Genomic DNA, 10,782 nt, shown 5'->3' with positions numbered 1-10,782 from the left:
GGAGACTTGTGTGGATTTAACATCTGCAGCTGGTATAGGCCATCACTGAGGATACCCCGAAGAAGAACTTGGCTGGTCTTCTTGTCCTTAATAAGACAACAAGTGTCATCAAATTCAAGCACAACATGGTTATCTTGAGTAAATTGGGAAATACTGACAAGGTTTTTGGTCATATTGGGAACATGCAATATGTCTTTTAATACTAAAGGATACGAAGAAAGATTTGTATGCACTGAGTTAGAACCAATGTGTAATATAGGGATAGAGTGGCCATTACCAACTGTCACTTTAGCCTTCCCTTTGTAGTCTTGTTTGTGATCAAGATTTTGATCATTGGAAGTCATGTGATGGGTTGCACCTGTGTCCAAGTACCAGGCAGTGGAGTAATCTTCTGTGGGATGAGTAGGGAACATTAGAGCCTGAGGATTATCTGTATTATTTGAGGTGGAGGCACCATTGGGGGGTGGTGGAGGTCCTTGGAAAGAGATATCAAAACGATGGTAACATTTCTGCACTGTGTGTCCACTACGGCCACATAGTTGACAGATAATTTTGTTTCCACGACCTCCACGGCCTCCTCCTCTGTAGAGTTGACCACCTCTGTATGAACCACGTATACCTCGATTACCACTGAAGTTCTGGCCACCACGACTGGTTCCTCCTTGGCGAGAAAGACCAGCAAAAGTAGCTTGAGCATTGTCGAGAGTGGCACTGGTTTGTTGGCTTATTCTCATTTCCTGGCCGTGTAACATGAACTGAACTTCTTGAAGAGAGAGAGGTTCAGTTCTTGATGTTAAATTTACTACCACAGCTTCATATTCTGGTCTAAGACCGCCAAGAATGTATAGGGCCAAGTCATCATCGGAGATCGGTTGATCCGCGGCGAAGCGAATCAGCCAATTGCTTCATTTTTAAGAAGTAATCATCAATACTCATGGATCCTTTCTTTGTTGATTGCAATAAGCCACGGATTTGAAGGAGCCTTGCTCTGGATCTCGTGGCAAAGAGTTGAGCAAACACATTCCAGATCTCCGACGAGGTTCGACAATTGATAACATAACCAAGCATTGGTTCAGAAATTGAATTCATTAGCCAATGCATTATGAATTGATCAAAACTAATCCAATTTTGATAGAATTTGGATTGAGAACGTTACCCGCAAGAAATCGAGCTGGAATCGGAAAGGTGCCAAGAATGTAACCATCAAGATTATACGCACGAATCGCTGCAAGAACCAAGGATCGCCGAAGGAGTAGTTTGATCGATCCAATCGAAGGTTCGAGGTAAAAGGTTGTTGTTAGGCAAGCCAATTTGAACTGGTTCTGGGACTGGGAGTTGAGCTTGAACCGGAGGAATGGGCGGAGCTGTGTTATCTTCATTTTGAGCTTCAAGATTGACTTGTGCACCAGTGACATTTCCCGTGGGTGTGAAATTTCCTGTGGACTCCATTAAAGCTCTGATACCATGAAAGAGTTCAAAGAACTCAAGCAAAGATAAGAAAAAGAAAGAACAGAGGAGAGGAGAGAAAGAGATGATGAAATGAATGATGGCTCAACTGACTGTTGAAAGCCTTGAACACTTGAATATATATATCATTTGTTACGTACAATTCATCGAGAGAAAGATAAAGGGTACAAACCAGAAAACGCTTAAAAGAATTACAACAAAATAACAGATCGTGTAACAATGTTAATCGTCTAACTGTCTAACTGTTTTTCCTTATTCCTAACACTAAGTTAGGTCTAGAACACACCATGGAGTAGTATATGAGACTCCCAACACAACTTGTATAGGAAACTTTGCTCATCTTAACTCTTTCGCATCTTTTTTTAGTGACTTATAAGATGCAGACAATTTTATTGTATAAAAGATACTAATCTAACCAGCCCATAAAACTGGAGACTCAAGCAAGCAAAACAATACTCATAAATTGAAAAATATAAATAATTTTTTTTTCTTTTATTACACTTTATTGTTGTTCTTCTTCTTATCTTTTTTTTTTCCAAATTTTATGATTCTTCATTCCCCACCACCAACCCTCACTACCCACCATCACCACCACAATAGATTTTTCACATCCAAATTACACCTAAAAAAACTTGAACAAAAATCAAAACAAAATAAACAACAAACCCAAATCTGAAATATTCACAAAAAAATATCACGTTTATACTATAAATAATACATAATAGATTTATACACTAAAATTTCAACAACAAAAAAAATACTAAGAAATTTAAAAGAAAACTATGTTTCTCTTTCTCCCCCACTCTCTCTCCATCTAGTTATCTTCCACGCGCGGTGCTGAAGCTTCATTCAGATCGTCTGTTTTTGGCCAACATCAACCCAAAGAACCTTGCAATGAGACTCCCTACTCCTCAAAGAAAAAAAAGAAAAAGAAAAATAATAAAATTATTTTTTTTAAAAAAAAAATAGTTTTATAGACACCTCATCAAATTTAGGTAACATGTGACTAAAAAAAATATTTGGATAATTTAGGTTAGAGCCAGTACCTCATCAAACAATCAGTTTTGAAATGAGTTTGGAGAACAAAATGTTCCATCTGCTCTTAATCTTATATCATTTATACTCTTATTTAATTTCTTCTTTTTATTCTCAGAGGTTGTCTCTGCAATTTGTTTTTCTTTCTCCATTTTATTAAAATATTTTTGAGCATGGCTAGCCACTTGGACTGGAGTTCTTGTACCACCAAGTAAAGTAGATATTTCTGTCCAATTACGTAACCAAACTTACTCATCCCTTGTAAAAAAATCCTACAAATATAAAACACTAAGCATTATTAGTTTTTGATAATACATGTTTGAGAAGTAAATAACAATAATATAGTATTTTAGGTGTATAACTACTTACATGTGTTCTTTTACAGTCCAACGACCATGGTTTGAAGAGGTTGATTTTCGTTTGCGAGTTGAAAGAGTTTCTTGTTGTTGATATTCTATAGCCGACGCAGGAGTGTGAGTGAGAATAGGAAATGTATGTGTTGTCGTTACCATTTGTGCATCTTGCTTGTTGTTACTTTGGTCCCAACCACTCTCACTACTATAATCCAAATAATAATCAGTAGGATAAGTAAGTTTAGGTACTAATTGAGGTGTATAACAAAATTGGTAGGGTTGTTGGTTGTAATCATTACTTTGGTCCCAATTACCACTCTCACTACTCATGTTCAAATAATAAGGCTTGTTCATTTCAGGCACTAGATGAGATGTGTAGAAACCTTGGTAGTTGGTGTTAGTAGTCGAGGTATCACTCCAAGAACTACTACTCGCCTTTATCTCATGATTAGGTTTAACTTCTTGATTAGGTTTGAAGAATTCCTCAGGGAGATCATCGAGGCCTATGCCATCATCTTGAATAATTATTTTATCAGGTTCATTAGATTGATCTTGTTGTTGTTTATTTTCAATAGGAGACGATATGATTTCTAATAATTCTTTTAGAATAATTATCTTTTTTACCCCCTGTACTTATGACACTATACTATTATGCCCCTTAATCTATTCAGCTTGTTACAAATAGTCCTTATATAATTTTATATGCATACATTTAGTCCTTTGGTTTATTTTGTTTAAAAATACCGTTTGTATTGATGATGTGGTATTATAACAAAGGATAGAGTAGTAATTTCATCTTTTTTTAGAGGGAAAATTGACTATGAGGTGGTATAATAATTGACAATGAAAGATGATTAAAAAATGATTTCATAACCTTTTAAAAAAATTTAATAAAAATAATTTTATTAAAATAATTCAAATCGTTTTTTAGCAGTTCAAATTAGAAAAAGGTGTAAAATTAGGATTCTACAGTATTTGAAGAGATGGATATCACTAGAAAGAACATGGGATTTTTGGAAAATTAAGGTAATGATATTCTATTTTTTGGGATGTTATTTTTCATTTTTTTTTTCCTGTGATTGTAATTTTTATGACTTGTAATTTATTTTCCTAATGGTATATAATTTTTCAACTACTATCTATGTATAATGTCACATTATTAATTTAACAGTCAACTTTAGTCAATTTTAACAGAATTAGATAAAAGGATTATACTATTCCAACTGATATATTTTAGGGGGTATTTTTAACTACACTTATAAATTAAGGGGCATCATAGTATAGTGTCATAAGTACAGGGACTAAAAAAGCTAATTATTCATTCTTTTATAATGCTTCTTTGAAGATCAGTCAAAGAACTACTATTTGTCTTTGTCTCATGAGCAGGTTCAACTTCTTGATTAGGTTTGAAGAATTCCTCTGGGAGATCATCGAGGCCTATGCCATCATCTTGAATAGTTATCTGACTAACTTCATTGGATTGATCTTGTTGTTGTTCATTTTCGGTAGGAGACGATTTGATTTCTAATAATTCTTTTGTGATGCTTGTTTGAAGATCACTCGAAGAACTACTATTCTTCTTTGTCTCGTGATCATGTTCAACTTCTTGATTAGGTTCGAAGAATTCCTTAGGGATATCATCTAAGCCTATGCCATCATCTTGAATAATTATTTCATTAGCGTCATCGGAATGATCTTGTTGTTGTTGATTTTCCACGAATTGGAATTCATCTAGGTCACCCAAATCAACATCCTTCCAACTGAAATTTGGGTGAGTAAAGATGTGATTGGGTATCCAATTAGTAGAACCATCATCAAAATTTCCATCAAAAAAGATTTCAGTTGTGACAATATCATCCATTGTGAGTAGGTTTAGTTTTGAGTATGATTTAATATTAATTGTAAATTAATATTGTAGGTAATACAACTCAACTCAACTTACTTTCAAAAGTATGTTTTGGTCTCATCTATTTATATACGTACACAAATCCTAATTCTATACATATTACAATACTAACTAAGATATTATTTAATCCTAATTCTATTCTTATTATAATTACGTTAATTATAGATCGACCACCAGGTGTTTGGTGTATTGTCTTAGTGGATGATGTTGTGTGTTTGCATTTTTTATACCACTATTCTATTGGCTTTTGCATAGTATTTTTGTTTTTGGTTTATTGTCTTTAGTGGATAATGTTAGTGTTTAGTCTTGCATACACAAATTTAGACTGTATAACAAGTTGGATGGCTTATGATTACTATCTTTAACCATAGATCCAAGTTGAAAATTTCTCTGCATTAATGTCTCAATGTTCAAAATCATTGCAATATACTTTTTCAATTGTTATTGTTTTACAGGTTCTTTATATCTTATGCAAATTTGAAGTTTGTTGTTATTTCAGGAAGGAAAATTTAATTGATAGTTTGCTTGTGGTTAATTTTGACTATCATTATCTTCTTTCTCCATTCAACCATTCATTAGTATTGGCAATAGTTTGACTATTTTCATCATCATCATCATCTTTCCTTTGATCAACTCTTTAAGCTTGAAAGCTAATTCAAGGTGAGAAATTAAATCTAAAAAGATTATATCCTCCAACTCTTATTTGGTTAGAGGCTGTCTTTTTATCTTGTGTAATTTTAAAGAATGAAAATGGTTCACACAAAGGTTTTCTTCATGATCTCTTCCGTCTCATTTCGCTCCCCTTCCTTCTGCTTCTACTTCTTGTGTTGAAGTAATGATTTCAAGACCTGATTTTGATGTGTAATGTCAAAGATGTACGCCTACCTAGCCTACTTATTTACTATATTAATATGCAATAGCAACACAAATTTGTGGACATGAGAATGACCAAAAGTATCCATGTCAATATTAAGTTGTTGTAAACCACCCCATGCATGTTAAATATAGAATACTTGTAATTATGATTCAATCAGCATTGATATTTAAGGCTCAACTAGATTAAAGTTTGTGGGTTAATTTTTCGAGGGAAAACAGATTGTGAGAAAGAGAGAATTATGAGCTGTTTAGAGAGAGAGATGAGTTGCCCTTGAGTGTTATGTAATGGTGTGAGTTCAATTGCAGAAGCAAAGCTTCTCAAGATTGTGTAATTGGAACTGTTGTAATCTCTCATTAAATATCAGCTAATAAAGATTCTCTAAAGCCATTGTTGTGGCTGTTTTCTGGCCGGTGGATATTACCTTGTGATTCACTTTATTGTTTTGGTAATGTGGGTTTATTTGATTAGTACCCATTTTGTATTATCATTGTTTCCTTCAAAGTGTGGAAATTCCCTTTATATTGCTGTTTTTCTGTGAAGATTTTGGGAATTTAAAGATTTGATTTTGGAAAAGATGATGGCTTTTTTAGGTTTGTTGTTGTGAACATTTTGGGATATGACTGAGTGATTGAGTCTACAACTACAATTGGCATTAAATAAATGGGGTTCATTAGTAAAATTCACCTGGGGATTTTGTGTTCAGATTCTCATTTGATGGTTTTATGCTTAGATGATTCATTTCATTATGGAGAAAAAAGCTTAAGGAAAGGAAGAGAACTCTGTTTAAATTTAATCCAGATGAGATGAGATGTGATGAGAGCATATTATGCTGTTTTCAGTGAAAATGACTAATATAGTTTTAGAGCTAAGAGTTAGTTTTCTACCAAGAAATTGTAACAACCCTTATAGAAATTGGTTTGAATGGCAATTAAGAAATGAATCTAAACTGTCTTACAAGATATCCACCTGCAGACACTAAAGATTTTCTTTGTTTTGGTTTGGTTTTCAGACTTTGTCAAGTACAGTTGAGGAGAAAGCAAAGTGGATTTTCAACAAACTCAAAGGTATTTTTTATGTTAATTAATCTCTCTGAAATGATATCTTGAAAATGGTAATGGTGTCTAGATCATACCCTATAATTCACATTGATGATATTGTTGTAGGGTCACCACCAAAAACCTTGCCAGATCTCCTCCGAGAGTACAACTTACCCCCAGGACTCTTTCCTCAGAACATAACCTGTTACGAATTTGATGAAACAAAGGCAAGGCTGATCGTGTATTTGCCATCACCGTGCGAAGTTAGCTTCAAGGATTCATCTGTAATAAGGTATGCAAACCGAGTGAAAGCGATACTGCTAAGGGGAAAGCTAACAGGAATTGAGGGAATGAAAACAAAGGTGCTAGTTTGGGTTAAGGTCACTTGTGTGGCAGTTGAAAGTTCCAAATCCGATAAGGTATGGTTCACTGCTGGAGTCAAGAAATCTAGGTCCAAGGATGCTTATCTAGTTGCCCGTAATGGTGTTAGGATAGAAGATTTCGACTCTTAAGAAAGATAAAAGATAGTAGTTTTTGTTTTAGGTGCTAACTATTTGTTGGTGTCATCAACTTGGCTACATATAATACCAAAATTATCAAATTTGTTTTGGTGTTTGTTTTTTTTTACTTTTGTTTAGCAATTAATGTCAAAAGCTTCTTGTTATGGGATTTAGTCATTATCATTGGCTAATTAAGGTTAGCTTTGATACTTTTATATTCTTTGTCAATACATATTTTATGACTCTATCCATTAATTTGAAGCACAAATATAAAAACATAATAATACTTATGATCCACATCCACATTTCCAAGAATATCTTAGTTTCTAAATAATTTAGGCCTTGAAAATTTAAAGGTAAATTGATTAGTAATAGTAAATATGTCAAATAATTTTGTATTGCATTATAAGAATAATTGTTCTTCTGTCTATGATATAAACATATTTTGAAATTGGATACATACATGAAATAAGAATTATAGAGTCTTCATTTGTGAAATAATTATATATATGAAATTGTACCATCCTTTGATTTTGTTGGATGATTTGAGTACATACCAACTAGGTTGGCACCCACTCAAACCACCAATCATTTGCAAAATTATCACTTTGTTCATTTAACGTCTATGCCACGAGCATCGTCTCTTAGTCTGAATCAAAAAAATAATAATAAGTATTAATGTATTGATTTTATCAAGTAAGAAAGCATTAGTAATGAAATTGTACAAGTTGAATAAAATTTGTACCTCTCGTTATCCTGGGCAAATCTTTTACCTCAAGAAGTTTAATTATCTTATGCTTCTTTTGCTCTATTTTTTGGTAACTGTTGTGGAGTTTTTGTTTTGTAAACTCTAGTTTAGTTTCAAGGTCAATATTTTGTTGTTTCATGCATATTATAGGCTTCATTTGCTCCATTTGTTTCCTTTTTGTGGACTCTAGTTTTGTCTCATCCTCAACACTTTGCTGTTTCATGCAAATTATAATCATATAGTAAGAACATTAATGGAATAACTTATAACTTTCAATTCTTTGGCTAATAAATATAAATATATGTACCTTTTCGGATTTATCTTGCTTAGGCACATAATCAGGAAGTTTGAGAGTCTTTTGTTTTACTTGCAAGGAACTTCTGATAATCTTTGGTACCTCAATCTTTTTGGAGTAATCTTTCACCTCAGAAAGTAGGATCGATTGGTGTTTCTTTTTTTCAATTTTTTGATAACTGTCGTGGAGTTTTTGTTTTGTAGACTCTAGTTTCGCTTCAAGATTAATACTTTGTTGCTGTTCCGTGCATATTATAATTATAGAGTAAGAACATTAATGTAAAAAAAAATATGAATGCAATAAATTATAATTTATGTGCTTGTCTAATTAGTGTAAATATAATATACCTTTTCGGGTTTGTTCTTAGGGAGATGATCAAGAAACTTTTGGGTGTTTGGTTCTATTGCTTGGGACCTTTTGTCACACAAGTGCTCACGAGCCTTGTTACTTTCTGGTACCTTGATTTTTTTGGAAAAATCATTTACCTCAGAAAGTTTTATCGATTTATGCTTCTTTTGCTCTATTTTTTGGTAATTGTTGTGGAGTTTTCGTTTTGTAGACTCTAATTTCGCTTCAACATCAACATATCGCTGTTTCATGCATATTATAATTATAAAGTAAGAACATCAATGTAATAAATTATAACTTTTATGTGTTTATTTTATAAGTGTAAATCTATATACCTCTTCGATTTTATTTTGCTTAGGCAAATAATCAGAAAGCTTAGGAGTGTAGAGTTCTTGTTCGAAATTTTTGTCACTCAATCTACCACCAACTTTGATTATATTTTCATTTTCATCTTCATAATATATCTTGAAATGTTGATCTAACACACATTGATTATATTGTGTTAAATATTCTTCGTCCATTGAGGGAGTTGGAAGTCCCATGATATCATTGTCATCACTCTCCTCAATTCCATTAAATATGGAAGTTAAGCTATGTATCATGTCTTTATCCATCTAAAATCCAAATTAAATTAGTATATTAATAAACAGAAATGATTTTTCAAAAAGAAAACGAACTCTATTGTGAGTAGGTTTAGTTTTGAGTATGATTTAATATTAATTATAAATTAATATTGTAGGTAATACAACTCAACTTACTTTCAAAAGTATGCTTTGGTCTCATCTATTTATATACGTACACAAATCCTAATTCTATACATATTACAATACTAAGATATTGTTTAATCCTAATTCTATTCTTATTATAATTACGTTAATTGTACACGATTGGATAAAATACTAAATTTGAAATTCATATTTTTTTAGGGAAATTACCTTTTAAAAGTTTTTTTCTACTTTTACGGTTTTTATTTTTGGTTTTCATTTTTATAGTTTGTCTTTTTTATTTTTACTTTAAAATTAATTTTTTGAATTTATTTTTATTGAATCACACTCCATTTTCTCACCAAACTTCACTCTGTTCATCTTAGTCTTCCGTCTTCTTACTGTAATGGCTGTTCTCTTCGTCAATCATCCCAGCACTATAATTTTGTTCTTCAAAATCCCAAATCATAACCCAAATCACAAAATTGCAACCCAAATCCTTTAATTACATTTATATAGAAACCCACGTTGCAATCCTAAATCACCATTGAGAAATCTACTACAGAACAAGAAGAACAAGTTGAGTTTGTTTAGCTCAATCAGGTAAGTCTTCCTTGACACGAATCAAACAATTAATATAAAGCTTTAATGAATTTCAATCTCTTTTTTTGTTTTTATTATTTCCCTAATTGTTATAGCAAACAATTTTTAAAATTGAATTATAAAAAATAGATTTATACATTGCAGATGAATTAAAATATCAATATTTTGATTACCCATATTATGAATGTGACATTGTAATTTATTGTGAATGTGTTTATTATGGACTTGATCGAGTTTAAAGTATTATACAGTCATTTAATTTAGATTTTACAAGATCAATATATTAATGATCCTAGTATGTTGGTTTGTTTGCTATTATAGATCGACCACCAGGTGTTTGGTGTATTGTCTTAGTGGATAATGTTAGTGTTTTTGTTTGCATTTTTTATACCACTATTCTATTGGCTTTTGCATAGTATTTTTGTTTTTGGTTTATTGTCTTTAGTGGATAATGTTAGTGTTTTGTCTTGCATACACAAATTTAGACTGTATAACAAGTTGGATGGCTTATGATTACTATCTTTAACCATAGATCCAAGTTGAAAATTTCTCTGCATTAATGTCTCAATGTTCAAAATCATTGCAATATACTTTTTCAATTGTTATTGTTTTACAGGTTCTTTATATCTTATGCAAATTTGAAGTTTGTTGTTATTTCAGGAAGGAAAATTTAATTGATAGTTTGCTTGTGGTTAATTTTGACTATCATTATCTTCTTTCTCCATTCAACCATTCATTAGTATTGGCAATAGTTTGACTATTTTCATCATCATCATCATCTTTCCTTTGATCAACTCTTTAAGCTTCAAAGCTAATTCAAGGTGAGAAATTAAATCTAAAAAGATTATATCCTATAGTCTTTAAGAAGTTTCCATTTCATAATTACTATTACATATACTTAGTTTAATT

The 10,782-nt window shown here is 32.0% G+C and overlaps 1 protein-coding gene and 1 long non-coding RNA gene across 2 annotated transcripts; both read left to right on the top strand.

Moving 5' to 3' along the window:
- Positions 1-6,482: 6,482 nt before the first annotated feature.
- LOC115697470 (uncharacterized protein At5g01610-like) lies at positions 6,483-7,390 on the top strand. The gene is made up of 3 exons (XM_061118302.1): positions 6,483-6,509; positions 6,648-6,702; positions 6,802-7,390. The coding sequence occupies exons 1-3, from the start codon at positions 6,483-6,485 to the stop codon at positions 7,185-7,187; spliced, it is 468 nt and encodes a 155-aa protein (XP_060974285.1). The 3' UTR covers positions 7,188-7,390.
- A 2,089-nt stretch (positions 7,391-9,479) lies between these two features.
- On the top strand, positions 9,480-10,578 carry LOC133038923 (uncharacterized). Its single transcript, XR_009688519.1, has 2 exons — positions 9,480-9,873; positions 10,534-10,578. It is a non-coding gene; the product is annotated as an uncharacterized LOC133038923 (long non-coding RNA).
- Positions 10,579-10,782: the final 204 nt, after the last annotated feature.

Source organism: Cannabis sativa, chromosome 6 (genome assembly GCF_029168945.1).
Source record: "Cannabis sativa cultivar Pink pepper isolate KNU-18-1 chromosome 6, ASM2916894v1, whole genome shotgun sequence".
Lineage (NCBI taxonomy): Eukaryota > Viridiplantae > Streptophyta > Magnoliopsida > Rosales > Cannabaceae > Cannabis > Cannabis sativa.
This window is presented reverse-complemented; position numbering and strand designations above follow the sequence as displayed.